This window comes from Thalassophryne amazonica, chromosome 8 (genome assembly GCF_902500255.1).
Source record: "Thalassophryne amazonica chromosome 8, fThaAma1.1, whole genome shotgun sequence".
Classification (NCBI taxonomy): Eukaryota; Metazoa; Chordata; class Actinopteri; order Batrachoidiformes; family Batrachoididae; genus Thalassophryne; species Thalassophryne amazonica.
This window is the reverse complement of record NC_047110.1, coordinates 12,559,274-12,578,098: the sequence shown is the minus strand read 5'-3', so window position 1 is coordinate 12,578,098 and position 18,825 is coordinate 12,559,274. Positions and strand designations below refer to the sequence as shown.

At 42.6% G+C, this 18,825-nt stretch overlaps 1 protein-coding gene across 2 annotated transcripts in view; it reads left to right on the top strand.

Moving 5' to 3' along the window:
- The window catches only part of rbl2 (retinoblastoma-like 2 (p130)), a 212,382-nt gene extending 195,297 nt beyond the window's left edge, over positions 1–17,085 (top strand). For both annotated transcript variants that reach the window (XM_034175745.1, XM_034175744.1), the window contains exon 22: positions 16,844–17,085. In XM_034175745.1, coding sequence (XP_034031636.1) covers positions 16,844–17,011 — 168 coding nt within the window. In that variant the 3' untranslated portion in view covers positions 17,012–17,085. The remainder of the gene's footprint in view (positions 1–16,843) is intronic.
- Positions 17,086–18,825: the final 1,740 nt, after the last annotated feature.

Genomic DNA, 18,825 nt, shown 5'->3' with positions numbered 1-18,825 from the left:
TCACACATCACTGAGCTCCCTCTGGTTGTACTACAGTACTTAGATTTGAAAAATTTATGATTATATAATTTTGAACTTAGATTTTAAAAAATTACGATTATAAAATACTCAACAAAAATATAAACGCAACACTTTTGGTTTTGCTCCCATTTTGTATGAGATGAACTCAAAGATCTAAAACTTTTTCCACATATACAATATCACCATTTCCCTCAAATATTGTTCACAAACCAGTCTAAATCTGTGATAGTGAGCACTTCTCCTTTGCTGAGATAATCCATCCCACCTCACAGGTGTGCCATATCAAGATGCTGATTAGACACCATGACTGGTGGTTGGCTCTCACTGCGGTATTGTATCACTTCCTGTTCCGGAGCACAGCGGTGTTTTTCTGTATCTGTTAGCTGTTTAATCTGCGCAGTTAGATTGATCTAGTTATCTAGATTACGATTTGTTTCCCAGTGTAATCTTTACGTGCCTTAACTAAAGCAGTCCTTCTGCTGAATCACCTCTAAATTATTTACACATTATTCACTTTGCGTGTTTTTAGAAATCCGCTAGCTTAGCGTAGCTACTAGCTCTTAGCCGGTTTAGCATGGCGGCTTCTCCTGTCTCTCCCGCACTTTTCTGCTCTGGGTGTGAAATGTTTAGTTATTCCTCGGCCTCCTTTAGCAGTAACGGTACTTGTAATAAGTGTAGCTTATTCGTAGCTTTGGAGGCCAGGCTGGGCGAATTGGAGACTCGGCTCCGCACCGTGGAAAATTCTACAGCTAGCCAGGCCCCTGTAGTCGGTGCGGACCAAGGTAGCTTAGCCGCCGTTAGTTACCCCCTGGCAGATCCCGAGCAGCCGGGAAAGCAGGCTGACTGGGTGACTGTGAGGAGGAAGCGTAGTTCTAAACAGAAGCCCCGTGTACACCGCCAACCCGTTCACATCTCTAACCGTTTTTCCCCACTCGACGACACACCCGCCGAGGATCAAACTCTGGTTATTGGCGACTCTGTTTTGCGAAATGTGAAGTTAGCGACACCAGCAACCATAGTCAATTGTCTTCCGGGGGCCAGAGCAGGCGACATTGAAGGAAATTTGAAACTGCTGGCTAAGGCTAAGCGTAAATTTGGTAAGATTGTAATTCACGTCGGCAGTAATGACACCCGGTTACGCCAATCGGAGGTCACTAAAATTAACATTAAATTGGTGTGTAACTTTGCAAAAACAATGTCGGACTCTGTAGTTTTCTCTGGGCCCCTCCCCAATCAGACCGGGAGTGACATGTTTAGCCGCATGTTCTCCTTGAATTGCTGGCTGTCTGAGTGGTGGAGCAGCTCTCATTTCTAGAAATCTGGCCAATTTTCTTAAATCCTCCAAACCGTGACTATCCAGGGTTGGGACCAGGAAGCAGAGTTGTAGTCTTACACACCTCTCTGCAGCTTCTCTCCCCCTGCCATCCCCTCATTACCCCATCCCCGTAGAGACGGTGCCTGCTCCCAGACTACCAATAACCAGCAAAAATGTATTTAAGCATAAAAATTCAAAAAGAAAAAATAATATAGCACCTTCAACTGCACCACAGACTAAAACAGTTAAATGTGGTCTATTAAACATTAGGTCTCTCTCTTCTAAGTCCCTGTTGGTAAATGATATAATAATTGATCAACATATTGATTTATTCTGCCTTACAGAAACCTGGTTACAGCAGGATGAATATGTTAGTTTAAATGAGTCAACACCCCCGAGTCACACTAACTGTCAGAATGCTCGTAGCACGGGCCGAGGCGGAGGATTAGCAGCAATCTTCCATTCCAGCTTATTAATTAATCAAAAACCCAGACAGAGCTTTAATTCATTTGAAAGCTTGACTCTTAGTCTTGTCCATCCAAATTGGAAGTCCCAAAAACCAGTTTTATTTGTTATTATCTATCGTCCACCTGGTCGTTACTGTGAGTTTCTCTGTGAATTTTCAGACCTTTTGTCTGACTTAGTGCTTAGCTCAGATAAGATAATTATAGTGGGCGATTTTAACATCCACACAGATGCTGAGAATGACAGCCTCAACACTGCATTTAATCTATTATTTGACTCTATTGGCTTTGCTCAAAACGTAAATGAGTCCACCCACCACTTTAATCATATCTTAGATCTTGTTCTGACTTATGGTATGGAAATAGAAGACTTAACAGTATTCCCTGAAAACTCCCTTCTGTCTGATCATTTCTTAATAACATTTACATTTACTCTGATGGACTACCCAGCAGTGGGGAATAAGTTTCATTACACTAGAAGTCTTTCAGAAAGCGCTGTAACTAGGTTTAAGGATATGATTCCTTCTTTATGTTCTCTAATGCCATATACCAACACAGTGCAGAGTAGCTACCTAAACTCTGTAAGTGAGATAGAGTATCTCATCAATAGTTTTACATCCTCATTGAAGACAACTTTGGATGCTGTAGCTCCTCTAAAAAAGAGAGCTTTAAATCAGAAGTGCCTGACTCCGTGGTATAACTCACAAACTCGTAGCTTAAAGCAGATACCCGTAAGTTGGAGAGGAAATGGCATCTCACTAATTTAGAAGATCTTCACTTAGCCTGGAAAAAGAGTCTGTTGCTCTATAAAAAAGCCCTCCGTAAAGCTAGGACATCTTTCTACTCATCACTAATTGAAGAAAATAAGAACAACCCCAGGTTTCTTTTCAGCACTGTAGCCAGGCTGACAAAGAGTCAGAGCTCTATTGAGCTGAGTATTCCATTAACTTTAACTAGTAATGACTTCATGACTTTCTTTGCTAACAAAATTTTAACTATTAGAGAAAAAATTACTCATAACCATCCCAAAGACGTATCGTTATCTTTGGCTGCTTTCAGTGATGCCGGTATTTGGTTAGACTCTTTCTCTCCGATTGTTCTGTCTGAGTTATTTTCATTAGTTACTTCATCCAAACCATCAACATGTTTATTAGACCCCATTCCTACCAGGCTGCTCAAGGAAGCCCTACCATTATTTAATGCTTCAATCTTAAATATGATCAATCTATCTTTGTTAGTTGGCTATGTACCACAGGCTTTTAAGGTGGCAGTAATTAAACCATTACTTAAAAAGCCATCACTTGACCCAGCTATCTTAGCTAATTATAGGCCAATCTCCAACCTTCCTTTTCTCTCAAAAATTCTTGAAAGGGTAGTTGTAAAACAGCTAACTGATCATCTGCAGAGGAATGGTCTATTTGAAGAGTTTCAGTCAGGTTTTAGAATTCATCATAGTACAGAAACAGCATTAGTGAAGGTTACAAATGATCTTCTTATGGCCTCGGACAGTGGACTCATCTCTGTGCTTGTTCTGTTAGACCTCAGTGCTGCTTTTGATACTGTTGACCATAAAATTTTATTACAGAGATTAGAGCATGCCATAGGTATTAAAGGCACTGCGCTGCAGTGGTTTGAATCATATTTGTCTAATAGATTACAATTTGTTCATGTAAATGGGGAATCTTCTTCACAGACTAAAGTTAATTATGGAGTTCCACAAGGTTCTGTGCTAGGACCAATTTTATTCACTTTATAAATGCTTCCCTTAGGCAGTATTATTAGACGGTATTGCTTAAATTTTCATTGTTACGCAGATGATACCCAGCTTTATCTATCCATGAAGCCAGAGGACACACACCAATTAGCTAAACTGCAGGATTGTCTTACAGACATAAAGACATGGATGACCTCTAATTTCCTGCTTTTAAACTCAGATAAAACTGAAGTTATTGTACTTGGCCCCACAAATCTTAGAAACATGGTGTCTAACCAGATCCTTACTGTGGATGGCATTACCCTGACCTCTAGTAATACTGTGAGAAATCTTGGAGTCATTTTTGATCAGGATATGTAATTCAAAGGGCATATTAAACAAATATGTAGGACTGCTTTTTTGCATTTACGCAATATCTCTAAAATCAGAAAGGTCTTGTCTCAGAGTGATGCTGAAAAACTAATTCATGCATTTATTTCCTCTAGGCTGGACTATTGTAATTCATTATTATCAGGTTGTCCTAAAAGTTCCCTAAAAAGCCTTCAGTTAATTCAAAATGCTGCAGCTAGAGTACTGACGGGGACTAGAAGGAGAGAGCATATCTCACCCATATTGGCCTCTCTTCATTGGCTTCCTGTTAATTCTAGAATAGAATTTAAAATTCTTCTTCTTACTTATAAGGTTTTGAATAATCAGGTCCCATCTTATCTTAGGGACCTCGTAGTACCATATCACCCCAATAGAGCGCTTCGCTCTCAGACTGCAGGCTTACTTGTAGTTCCTAGGGTTTGTAAGAGTAGAATGGGAGGCAGAGCCTTCAGCTTTCAGGCTCCTCTCCTGTGGAACCAGCTCCCAATTCAGATCAGGGAGACAGACACCCTCTCTACTTTTAAGATTAGGCTTAAAACTTTCTTTTTGCTAAAGCTTATAGTTAGGGCTGGATCAGGTGACCCTGAACCATCCCTTAGTTATGCTGCTATAGACGTAGACTGCTGGGGGGTTCCCATGATGCACTGTTTCTTTCTCTTTTTGCTCTGTATGCACCACTCTGCATTTAATCATTAGTGATCGATCTCTGCTCCCCTCCACAGCATGACTTTTTCCTGGTTCTCTCCCTCAGCCCCAACCAGTCCCAGCAGAAGACTGCCCCTCCCTGAGCCTGGTTCTGCTGGAGATTTCTTCCTGTTAAAAGGGAGTTTTTCCTTCCCACTGTAGCCAAGTGCTTGCTCACAGGGGGTCGTTTTGACCGTTGGGGTTTTATATAATTATTGTATGGCCTTGCCTTACAATATAAAGCGCCTTGGGGCAACTGTTTGTTGTGATTTGGCGCTATATAAAAAAATTGATTGATTGATTGATTGATTAGTGCACAGGTGTGCCTTAGACTGCCCACAATAAAAGGCCACTCTGAAAGGTGCAGTTTTATCACAGCACAATGCCACAGATGTCGCAAGATTTGAGGGAGCGTGCAATTGGCATGCTGACAGCAGGAATGTCAACCAGAGCTGTTGCTCGTGTATTGAATGTTCATTTCTCTACCATAAGCCGTCTCCAAAGGCGTTTCAGAGAATTTGGCAGTACATCCAACCAGCCTCACAACCGCAGACCACGTGTAACCACACCAGCCCAGGACCTCCACATCCAGCATGTTCACCTCCAAGATCGTCTGAGACCAGCCACTCGGACAGCTGCTGAAACAATCGGTTTGCATAACCAAAGAATTTCTGCACAAACTGTCAGAAACCGTCTCAGGGAAGCTCATCTGCGTGCTCGTCGTCCTCATCGGGGTCTCGACCTGACTCCAGTTCGTCGTCGTAACCGACTTGAGTGGGCAAATGCTCACATTCGCTGGTGTTTGGCACGTTGGAGAGGTGTTCTCTTCACGGATGAATCCCGGTTCACACTGTCCAGGGCAGATGGCAGACAGCGTGTGTGGCGTCGTGTGGGTGAGCAGTTTTCTGATGTCAATGTTGTAGATCGAGTGGCCCATGGTGGTGGTGGGGTTATGGTACGGGCAGGTGTCTGTTATGGACGAAGAACACAGGTGCATTTTATTGATGGCATTTTGAATACACAGAGATACCGTGACGAGATCCTGAGGCCCATTGTTGTGCCATACATCCAAGAACATCACGTCATGTTGCAGCAGGATAATGCACGGCCCCATGTTGCAAGGATCTGTACACAATTCTTGGAAGCTGAAAATGTCCCAGTTCTTGCACGGCCGGCATACTCACCGGACATGTCACCCATTGAGCATGTTTGGGATGCTCTGGACCGGCGTATATGACAGCGTGTACCAGTTCCTGCCAATATCCAGCAACTTCGCACAGCCATTGAAGAGGAGTGGACCAACATTCCACGGGCCACAATTGACAACCTGATCAACTCTATGCAAAGGAGATGTGTAGCACTGCATGAGGCAAATGGTGGTCACACCAGATACTGACTGGTATCCCCCCCCCCAATAAAACAAAACTGCACCTTTCAGAGTGGCCTTTTATTGTGGACAGTCTAAGGCACACCTGTGCACTAATCATGGTGTCTAATCAGCATCTTGGTATGGCACACCTGTGAGGTGGGATGGATTATCTCAGCAAAGGAGAAGTGCTCACTATCACAGATTTAGACTAGTTTGTGAACAATATTTGAGGGAAATGGTGATATTGTGTATGTGGAAAAAGTTTTAGATCTTTGAGTTCATCTCATACAAAATGGGAGCAAAACCAAAAGTGTTGCGTTTATATTTTTGTTGAGTGTAATTTTGAATTTTTTATTATAATAAATTTGAATAAAATATCAATACCTTTTAATTTAAAGCTGGGGTTTATTGATGTGTGATGTGAGTTTGGTGGCACAACAAGTTATAAATAAAACGTTATTGAGATTTTTCTCAATAACTGATGTTGGGATGTTGTTGGGCGGTGGAAGTACTTCGAGGATCTCCTCAATCCCATCGTCACGTCTTCCGAAGAGGAGGCAGAGACTGGGGACCCAGAGGCGGACTCATCCATTACCCAGGCAGAAGTCACTGAGGTGGTTGGAAAGCTCCTTGGTGGCAAGGCTCCTGGGGTGGATGAAATCCGTCCTGAGTACCTTAAGTCTCTGGATGTTGTGGGACTGTCTTGGCTGACACACCTCTGCAACATCGCGTGGCGATCGGGGACAGTGCCTCTGGATTGGCAGACTGGGGTGGTGGTCCCTCTGTTTTAGAAGGGGGACCGGAGGGTGTGTTCCAACTATATGGGGATCACACTCCTCAGCCTCCCCGGTAAGGTCTATTCCAGAGTACTGGAGAGGAGAATTCGACCGATGGTCGAACCTCGGATTCAGGAGGAGCAGTGTGGTTTTCGTCCTGGTTGCAGCACACTGGACCAGCTCTACACGTTCCATCGGGTGCTCAAGGGTTCATGGGAGTTCGCCCAACCAGTCCACATGTGTTTTATGTATCTGGAGAAGGCATTCGACCGTGTCCCTCTGGGCACCCTGTGGGGAGTGCTCCGGGAGTACGGGGTCCGGGATCCTTTGCTAAGGGCTATCCGGTCCCTGTACGACCGCAGCAGGAGCTTGGTTTGCATTGCCGGTAGTAAGTCAAACCTGTTTCCAGTGCACGTTGGCCTCCGCCAGGGCTGCCCTTTGTCACCGGTTCTGTTCATTATTTTTATGGACAGAATTTCTAGGCGCAGCCAGGGTGTAGAGGGGGTCTGGTTTGGGAACCACAGAATCTCGTCTCTGCTGTTTGCGGACGATGTGGTTCTGTTGGCTTCGTCAAATCAGGACCTTCAGCATGCACTGGGGCGGTTTGCAGCCGAGTGTGAGGCGTCCGGGATGAAAATCAGCACCTCCAAATCCGAGGCTATAGTTCTCGACCGGAAAAAGGTGCTTTGCCCTCTTCAGGTCGGTGGAGTGTCCTTGCCTCAAGTGGAGGAGTTTAAGTATCTTGGGGTCTTATTCACGAGTGAGGGACAGATGGAGCGTGAGAACGATGGACGGATCGGTGCAGCATCTGCAGTGATGCGGTCGCTGTATCGGACCGTCGTGGTGAAGAGAGAGCTGAGTAGGGGGCAAAGCTCTCAATTTACCGATCGATCTACGTTACGATCCTCACCTATGGTCATGAGATTTGGCTCATGACCGAAAGAACGAGATCACGGGTACAAGCGGCCGAGATGAGTTTCCTCCGCAGTGTGGCTGGGCGCTCCCTTAGAGATAGGGTGAGGAGCTCGGTCACTCGGGAGGAGCTCGGAGTCGAGCCGCTGCTCCTCCACGTTGAAAGGAGTCAGTTGAGGTGGCTCGGGCATCTTTTCCGGATGCCCCCTGGACGCCTCGCTGGAGAGGTGGTCCGGGCACGTCCCATTGGGAGGAGGCCCCGGGGAAGACCCAGGACACGCTGGAAGAATTACATCTCTCGGCTGGCTTGGGAACGCCTTGGGGTTCCCCCGGAGGAGCTGGGGGAGGTGTGTGTGGATCGGGAGGTCTGGGCGGCTTTGCTTGAGCTGCTGTTCCCGCGACCCGACTCTGGATAAAGAGGAAGAAAATGGATGGATGGATGAGATTTTTTTCAAATTTATTTCAATAAAAAATCTTCAAACTTGAATAATCATACATTTTTCCAATCTAAGTAGTTTTCATCAAAGCATTTCCTTTCGCCATGGTAATTTGGTGATGGTCCCTAAACTCCGGTCTCACATCTGGCTGTGCGTCAAGTTCGGTGTAATTCAAAAAGAACAGAGGACATCTCATTTAGGGGGGAAAAATGGTGTTGGTTGGTTGTACTTTGTTGTCTATATTACAGTGTTTGGAAAGTGGTGCCATTTGATTTAAATCAGTGATTCTCTGTGAAGTTATTAAGTCTCTTAGGCTGCTCCTGTTTACACTCAGTGTCGCCACAGCTCCAAGGTGGATCTGCATGTTGATTTGGCTCAGGTTTAATTGCATCTTTGGATATCTTTCCAACTTAACTCTGTAAGTTTACAGTTCACATTAAGTGATGATAGCCGTAGGCAGGTGGTGGCAGCGGACTCTACTCTTGGTGGCAGGATCACATGCGGTGCTGACGTTGTCAAGACAATATATATTGAGTGGCCACGTTTAAGTAGATTGTACACGCAATGTTTTATAACGGTGTTCATTAAATTAAATTAAATTATAATTAAGTTCATTAAATTATAATTAAGTTCATTAAATTATAATTAATTATCTCATTATACTAAATTGTTCCCTCGTTTTAATAAATCATGTGCATGTTTTAGAAATTGTGCATTCATTTTACAATGCTTAAAGTGAGCGCACACTGTAGTAAAACAAGAACACAATACGAGGTCTATTAGAAAAGTATTCGACCTTATTATTTTTTTCAAAAACCATATGGATTTGAATCACGTGTGATTGTGTCAGCCAAGCCATCACACGTATTCACAGTGATGGCATGACAAAAACCATCTGAATTTCTCGAATGGTGTCCACTTTGATGTCCCTCACAGTTTCTGAAAAATTTTTGATCAAGCAAAGCGGCAGTCTCTGAGCCATTCCTAAACAATGAAAAAAACAACGAGAGGGGTGGACCACTCCTCACTCAAAGCCTGCTCACAGGCGAATGACGCAACCAACAGGCGTGAAAAAACTCACACATGCGCAAGAAGGTTCAAGCTTGGCTGACGCAATCACACGTGATTCAAATCCATATGGTTTTTGAAAAAAATAATAAGGTCGGATACTTTTCTAATAGACCTCGTATAGTAAATTGTGCACAATATAGTAAAACATGCCTACATTCTTTCCACATGCAAAACATTTTACGATGGGCACCAAGTTACCCCAATCATAAATAAATAAATATCAAATAACATTAAAATTGCAACAGGCAATAAAAGAAATAAAAGACAAAGTAAAATAATGAGTAAAAAGTAGTAAAAAAAAAATAGAGGTGCAATCGCTCATTTAGGAAACTCCAGAGAAAAGAAGTAGGTTTTCAAAGAGGATTTAAAAGTCTCTAGGGACAGGGATGATCTAATATTGAAGGGGAGACTATTCCAGAGCCTGGGGGCAGCCACTGCAGAGGCTGTGTCACCTGTCGTCTTTAATCTGCTTTTGGGCACCTCCAGCAATAGTTGGTCAGAAGACCTTAAGGCGCTGTTTGGGGTGTAAGGAAAAAAAAAGGTACACCGGGGCCAAGCCATTGAAGGCTTTAAAAACAATTAAAAGAAGTTTAAAGTCAACCCGGTAACGGTCTGGGAGCCAGTGCAGAGTGGCCAAAACCGCCGTAATGTGGTCATACTTTTTCTTTCCCGAAAGAAGAGGAGCAGCAGTGTTCTGAATAAGCTGAAGGCAGTTTAGAGAGGTCTGATCCAAGCCAACGTACAGAGAGTTACAATAATCTAGTCTACTTGTGACAAAGGCGTGGATAACCTTCTCAAGGTCAATCCTAGAGAAATATGGCTTGGACTTGGCTAAGAGATGGAGTACCATCAGCTTGTGTTGTGGACAGCTAAACTCAAGCAGAAAGCTGGAAATCTTAACACATAAAAGCCCTCTTCACATGTACTGTTGCTGTTCCATGAAGCTTTGTATCATCTGTCTTTCATTTGCTGCAGACAGAAATAGTCCAGACAAATAAGGATTATACCCCCATCACACAGTCAGTGACACAGTTATGTATATATATATATATATATACGAGGTCTGTTAGAAAAGTATCCGACCTTTTTATTTTTTTCAAAAACCTGATGGATTTGAATCATGTGTGCTTGCAGGAGCCAACCTTGAACCTTCGTGCGCATGCGTGATTTTTTTCACGCCTGTCGGTTGCGTCATTTGCTTGTAAGCAGCCTTTGTGTGAGGATGGGTGGAGTCTCTCGTCGTTTTCCAAAATGAACGCTGTGGTGATGTGGGACCGAAATTGCGGAAGAGGTGGACATCAGCACTTTCTCGGCACATTCCACTGTGAAAGATGATTTTGCCATGAAAAGAGTGGCGGCGAAATTCATCGGCACGAAGCAGATGGCGGAGCAACAGCGACTCCGTGTTGAAGTCTCACAGGACATGTTGGGACATGCCAAGCTTGTCAACCATTCGGAAGATTCAGACGGCTTTCGGTGGCTTTTCAGTTGTGTGACTATCCGAGAAATTGTGGACAAGCTGGACATGTCAAGGCATGTGCATATATATATATATATATATATATATATATATATATATATATACAACCCCTGGTAAAAATTATAAACTAAAGTCATTTCAAATGGCAACTTTCTAGCTTTAAGAAACACTATAAGAAATCAGGAAAAAAAAATTGTGGCAGTCAGTAACGGTTACTTTTTTAGACCACGCAGAGGGAAAAAAATATGGACTCACTCAATTCTGAGGAATAAATTATGGAATCACCCTGTAAATTTTCATCCCCAAAACTAACACCTGCATCATATCAGAGCTGCTTGTTAGTCTGCATCTAAAAAGGAGTGATCACACCTTGGAGAGCTGTTGCACCAAGTGGACTGACATGACTCATGGCTTCAACAGGAGAGATGTCAATTGAAACAAAGGAGAGGATTATCAAACTCTTAAAAGAGGGTAAATCATCACGCAATGTTGCAAAAGATGTTGGTTGTTCACAGTCAGCTGTGTCTAAACTCTGGACCAAATACAAACAACATGGGAAGGTTGTTAAAGGCAAACATACTGGTAGACCAAGGAAGACATCAGAGCGTCAAGACAGAAAACTTAAAGCAATATGTCTCAAAAATCGAAAATGCACAAAACAAATGAGGAACGAATGGGAGGAAATTGGAGTCAACGTCTGTGACTGAACTGTAAGAAACCGCCTAAAGGAAATGGGATTTACATACAGAAAAGCTAAACGAAAGCCATCATTAACACCTAAACAGAAAAAAAACAAGGTTACAAGCAATCGTGGACTGTGGATGAGCCAGAGGTGGTGCAACAAAATACTAGTGATGTGTTGGAGCGTTCTTTTGTTTTTCATGATTCCATAATTTTTTCCTCAGAATTGAGTGATTCCATATTTTTTTCCCTCTGCTTGGTCTAAAAAAGCAACCATTACTGACTGCCACAATTTTTTTTCCTGATTTCTTATAGTGTTTCTTAAAGCCAGAAAGTTGCCATTTGAAATGACATTAGTTTTGTGTCATGTCTGTGATCTGCTTTTTTTCTACAAAATTAAACAACTGAATGAACATCCTCCGAGGCCGGTGGGCACACTTCCGATAATCCGATAACAGATAAATCTTTTTAGATAACTATTATCGGACCAATTATCTTCCAATTAATTTTTGTCCAATAACTTTTAAACTGATAAACAAAGCCAAACAGTGACAAGCATTTTTAAAATTTAAAATCAGCTCAGCATCCACCTGTTAAAAATTTTGTAACAGAAGCACAGTTATACCCTTTACTAACAAAAAAAAAAACTGCTTGTATGAAAAGCATCTCAGTCCTCTGCAGACAAAGGAGAAACAGCCCCCCAAAAAATAAAAAAAACATTTCCTTTAACACCATACCGATATACTGGCAATATCACCTAAGTCATCCAGAGGCATACATTTTTAACTTATGGTTCAAATTTTAACCAAACTAATCTTGGACAAGTTATTTAAAATTACTGTCATGTCTGAAGTTTTATAAAGTGAAAATATCAGATATATGTTTTAGTTTTAAAGTAATGTGCTAATTTTTAAGGTTTTGTGAGCACATGCTATGCCCCGCAGTGCATTATGGGTACGATGATGTAATCTCAGTACGTTACGACAGGACAAATGCATTTCAGACACTCTGTTCAGGCTCCACAGACAACAGCATTAAACTCTAGTGCCTAAAACTCTCTTGAATATATTCTCTGCATTTATAGACGTTGGTGTTATATTTGTGTTTGTTAAATTCCACGCATTTTAAATGTGACAGGGATTATCTGGAATTTTGTTTTCAAGGCCTCTACTGCCATCTACTGGCCAGTAGTGTTCATGGCAGTATTCGCCCTAAGTACTAAGCGTCTGGGAACCAGTAGATGGCAGTGTTGTATTTATTTTGTCCCTGGTTATATCAGATGATTGTCAAATCAACTTTTTGGCTTTGCAAATGGCTGTTTTTTTTTTTTTTTACAAATGAAGTTTAAAAACAAAACAACAGCAAAATAATAATAATAACATTACCTGACAGCTCTGCAGTGTTTGCACAGGCACAGTGCAAGCGTTTGGATGCTTGTAGCTTTTCAGCACAATAATATCAAACAGGTTTGTTCTCATTCGACCATACGATAGGCGATCAGGATGTGGTTGTCAGATGTTGACCGCAGCTTGATACTCCATGTAGGAGCTGGTTCCACAGGAGAGGAGCCTGAAAGCTGAAGGCTCTGCCTCCCATTCTACTCTTAAAAACCCTAGGAACTACAAGTAAGTCTGCAGTCTGAGAGCGAAGCGCTCTATTGGGGTGATATGGTACTACGAGGTCCTTAAGATAAGATGGGACCTGATTATTCAAAACCTTATAAGTAAGAAGAAGAATTTTAAATTCTATTCTAGAATTAACAGGAAGCCAATGAAGAGAGGCCAATATGGGTGAGATAAAGTTAATTTTTTGGCTATCTGTGCTCACCACTGTATATATATATATATATATATATATATATATATATATATATATATATATATATATAGACGAAGTCTGTCCAAAAAGTATCGGAACCTTTTTATTTTTTGCAAAAACCATATGGAATTGAACCACGTGTGATTGCATCAGCCAAGCTTGAACCTTCGTGCGCATGCGTGAGTTTTTTCACGCCTGTCGGTTGCGTCATTCGCCTGTGAGCAGGTTTTGTGTGAGCAGTGGTACACCCCTCTCGTCGGATTTTTATTGCGAATAAATGTCTGAACGATTTGGAGCTTTGCTGCATCAAATTTTTCCAGAAACTGTGAGAGACCTCCAGGTGGTAACCATTCGGAAAATTTAGATGGCTTTCAGCGACGATTTTCTGGGGATTACACAGATTAAGGAGTGCTCCAGCCGGTTTAAAGACCGCCCACAGCTGCTGAGAGCGCGCCGCGCTCCGAGCGCCGATCGACAGGCTGAAACCCCGCTGAAACAACCAGATCATTTCCACCGTGAAAGCTTTGTTGATCCGAGACATCGTCTTTCACAAAAAAGGCAGAAGGCGTGGACATCAGCACTTTTTCGGCACATTCCACTGTTACAGGAGTTTTTTTCATGGAAAGACAAGCGGAGGATTGCACCACCGTGCCGCTCATGGCGCGGGACAAAACCACCTCCGTGTTGGTCTCACAGGATGGCTTTCAGGTGGCTTCTGGTTGCTTTTCAGTCGTGTGATTATCCGAGAAATTGTGCATGAGGTGGACATGCCCAAACATGTCCTGTGAGGCTTCATCACGGTGTTGCTTTGTGCCATGCGGCTCTGCCGCGACGCGCGGAATTCCTCCGCACGTCTGTCTCAATGTGCCGAAAAAGTGCTGATGTCCACGTCTTCCGCAATTCCTGTGCTAGTCAGACGACATAACGGATCAAGACAGCGTCCAGTTTAGAAATGAACGGCACATTCCATTGTTACAGGAGTTTTTGTCATGGAAAGAGTAGCGGAATCACACGTGATTCAAATCCATATGGTTTTTGCAAAAAATAAAAAGGTCCGATACTTTTTGGACATACCTCGTATATATATATATATATATATATATATATATATATATATATATATATATATTAGGGGTGGGCAAACATAAAAAATCTTAATCGCATTAACTCAATGACTTTGTGATTAATCATGATTAATCGCATGGTATATGTGAAACCCAAAAATGAATTCAAAAGCCGCTTAAAAGCAGTTTTATTTGAAAATGTAAATTTCAACTGAAACACACTAATGAAATCAAATATAAAACCACTGGCAGGTCATTTGTTATCCTGTTTCATATCAAAATAACAATATTCATGTCCAAGATTAAATGTACTAAAACAAATACATCATAATTGTACACATACCACGATTTGATATGTGTACAATTGTGATGTATTTGTTTTAGTATATTTAGATTTTGTTGTGATTTGGCACTTTATAAGCAGATTAAACTGAATTGAAATCAAACATTTTATTGAGTCTTAAAAGTAAATAAATATGAATTTGGTCACTGGATCCTTAAACTTTGTACATAATGAACTCTACATGGTGAATCCTTGATCTCTGGACATAAATAGGAATAAACAAAATCTGTAGTTTTTGTCAAAAGCATTTCCTTTCAGACATTATTGGCATGAATGTGTTTCCATATATCTGAGCTGAGCTTTCAGCTGTGCTTCACTTCAGGATGTAATTTGAAAAGAAAACAGCACGTTTCATTTTGGGAGGAAAAAAAACATTTTAGTCGATTGTAGATTCTTGTCTGTATTACATTTGGAAAGAGGTGTCATTTTATTTAAAGTGGCGATTCATTTTGAAGTTATTAATTCCGACCGGACTCGGCCACGCAGCGTTTCGAGCTGTGTGAACGGAACGGAGGACAATTCTCGTTTCTTGACAGCAACAAGACAAGAGTCCCAGTTAGTGACTTTAATCCACACAAAAGTGACTGACGATATTTTAATGGCTTTGCGAGGGGTTAAGAAGCGGCTTGCCGTTTCTGAAGAGCAGTGAACCAAAGAACCAACGAGCTACTGGATCGAAGCATTGCTTCAATGGTTCATGGTTTCAAAGTGGAGCCGCGCTGCAGAAATAGTTTATTACAGACCAAACCCTGAATATCCGACTTTATTTGTACGTCCGTATGACTCTGAAACTCGTAAAAATCCGTATCATTTACGGACTATAGGTTGACATGAAAACCACCGAAAAGCTGTGTTCACCGCGGGGACACGTTCGGCTATTCGAGATTATTCAAGTTTTTTTTTACCGATGACGAACGATGCGTAAAAGATCCGGGCCTGATCCTGTAGAACTTTGTACCGAAAATGTCCATTCAAAAGTTCAGCGTCTTTCTCCATTTTGTTTTGTTGTGCATTGCATAGCGTGTACTTTTCTCGATCCTCGTGTCGTTTTCTGTGTGAACTCAGCTATCAGCAGGAAGCAGCAGCATAAGCTCGCCCTCGACTGACGCTTTCAAAATAAAAGGCAACGAGCAACAGTCATAAAAGGCCAAAAAAAAAAACAAACAAAAAAAAAACTGCAGAGTTAAGGGGAGGAACAAAATTGTCGGCGATAATTACCTCAATAATTAACGCAACGTTAGCGCGTTAACGTTGCCCAGCCCGAATATATATATATATGTATGTGTGTGTGTGTGTGTGTGTGTGTACATGTGTGTGCATGTGTGTGGCTTCAATCACATAGAACCTGGGGAGAGCTGACATTTATGCTTATGTATTTTGGGTCAAGGATGAACGCTGCAAAAACGGAACGCTGACAGGACTAATAGTTTTGGAGAAATTACAGATGTTCCGAGACAGCAGTGAACAGTGGACGTTGATAGTTACATTGTGGACTCACACATCATTCCAAATATTACAGAAACTTGGCATAATTTATTACCACCCTTGAAATATTTCAGCTACCTATTTTATAAACATGACCGAATCTAGAGCATGTGGATCCCCACAGGCAACACGCTAGATCCAAAACAAATTCAAACTTTTGCACCCAGTTCTTGTTTTTGTTAGAGTCTTTAATGATGTATGCGGTACAATCATTCCACCATGGCAAAAGAACAGTTCAAAGACATCATTAAATGGTCAAAGTTCCCAGTGACATTCCTGTCTCTGGGAGCTCCACCTGTGAGGTCAAGAGAGACGTCTGGAAAGAGTTGATGGAGTCATGGACAGATGGACCTTATAAAGAAGACTTCAGGGTCCTGGTGTTTCCTGTCTTAATGTAGTGACCCAAGGCAACAAGTGGATGTCTTTGGTACTGCTGGGAAACAACTTTGTATCAAATAAATGGTTACTTAGGGAGGCTCAGGTCAGGCATACGACTTGCACTGTGAGGGAACATCAGCTGTGGCCACGGTGGTCTGCGTCTCTGAGAATGACCCAGTACTCAGCGTCCTCAGTGCTGAGATCCCCAGCAACTGGAAAGTCCAAAAGGATTCCCACATATTATCTGGCTGGATAGATGACTGCTTCTAGGAGGTGGGGATAGACTGGATGTCTGCCTGGATTGGTGACAACAAGGACCCAAGGAGGTTCTGTAATATGGCAATATTATCAGCAATAGTATGTATTATGTACAAATTTATACTGCATATAACAGACTACTCACACAAATAGTGGCTGCCAAAGTCTAATATTTGCTGCCTCTGCTGACCTTTGACCCCCCAGCGTCTTCAGGAGATCAACAACATGATCCGTACTGGAGAGAGTCCCACCAGGAAGCGCAGCATGCCTCTGGAGGAGGAGCCATCAAACAAAAGGGTTTGTCCAGATAACCACTCCGCCCTGCTCCGCCGACTGCAGGACATTGCCAACGACCGCAGCTCCTCCCACTGACACACTGCAGCTCCTCCCACTGACACACTGCAGCTCCTCCCACTGACACACTGCAGCTCCTCCTACTGACACACTGCAGCTCCTCCTACTCATACACCGCAGCTCCTCCTACTCATACACCGCAGCTCCTCCCACTGACACACTGCAGCTCCTCCTACTGACACACCGCAGCTCCTCCCACTGACACACTGCAGCTCCTCCCACTGACACACTGCAGCTCCTCCCACTGACACACCGCAGCTCCTCCTACTGACACACCGCAGCTCCTCCTACTGACACACCGCAGCTCCTCCTATTCATACACCGCAGCTCCTCCTACTCATACACCGCAGCTCCTCCTACTGACACACCGCAGCTCCTCCTATTCATACACCGCAGCTCCTCCTACTCATACACCGCAGCTCCTCCTACTGACACACTGCATCTCCTCCTACTGACACACCGCAGCTCCTCCTACTGACACACCGCAGCTCCTCCTATTCATACACCGCAGCTCCTCCTACTGACACACCGCAGCTCCTCCTACTCATACACCGCAGCTCCTCCTACTGACACACCGCAGCTCCTCCTATTCATACACCGCAGCTCCTCCTACTGACACACTGCATCTCCTCCTACTGACACACCGCAGCTCCTCCTACTGATACACCGCAGCTCCTCCTACTGATACACCGTAGCTCCTCCTACTGATACACCGCAGCTCCTCCTACTGACACACCGCAGCTCCTCCTACTGATACACTGCAGCTCCTCCCACTGACACACTGCAGCTCCTCCTACTGACACACTGCAGCTCCTCCTACTGACACACCACAGCTCCTCCCACTGACACACTGCATCTCCTTCCATTGACACACCACATGTACAGCGATACAGTCATGTGCTCCAACATTGCCAACATGATGGAGACCTCAGAATAATTATTACAATAATTATTACAATAATTATGGGGTTTTACATAATTATTGTATGGCCTTGCCTTACAATATAAAGCGCCTTGGGGCAGCTGTTTGTTGTGATTTGGTGCTATATAAAAAAATTGATTGATTGATTGAGAATAAAAACTGAAACATGCAGTTTAGAAACATTTTAAGCTCAGTGCTTATTTTTTAAAATCATGTACAATGATGAGCTACATCAGTTTAGCTACCCTTTCAAGATGAAGCCTGGTGTAGACCTGTGTTTATACAATATCTTTTACACTCTAGTGTTAACTCTTCAGGGGCTGCAGCTTCTGCTGTACCTGAAATTTAAATTAATTAAAATAAAAATTTTAATCTTTCACCATGTCTGCTTACATCAGAACTGCAAAACATATGTAATACTCTGTAATTACATTGATAAAGTGTTCTGTCTCCCTTATTTCAATTACGATGTCACAAAGAGGATCTCACATTATCTGACAAACTGAACCGTAACAGTTACAGTTTAAAAAAATGGATTGTGAGCCCGATTCCTCCAAAAATGTCAGTGAAAGTTAAAATGATTCATGGATTATTAGAAAGAAGAATTATTAAAAAAAATTGACTTCCAATGACAAATTGTTTTACGATGTATATTCTAAGAATAAAGTGACAGAAAAGTATTAAATGCAGTTGGACAATAAATGATAAATGTTTCTGCACTTTGGGTGACAATATCACTGATGACAAAAAAAACAAAACAAAACTCAACATGCGGCATTAAACCTTTCAGGATGGGGTCAGGAAGAAACTGCAGCTTCCTCACATGAGCTGTTCAAATATCACGGATGATCACTCTGAATCAGGTGTGTGGTCCGGTGCAGCTGAACCTGTGCTCTTTTTCACACAGCAA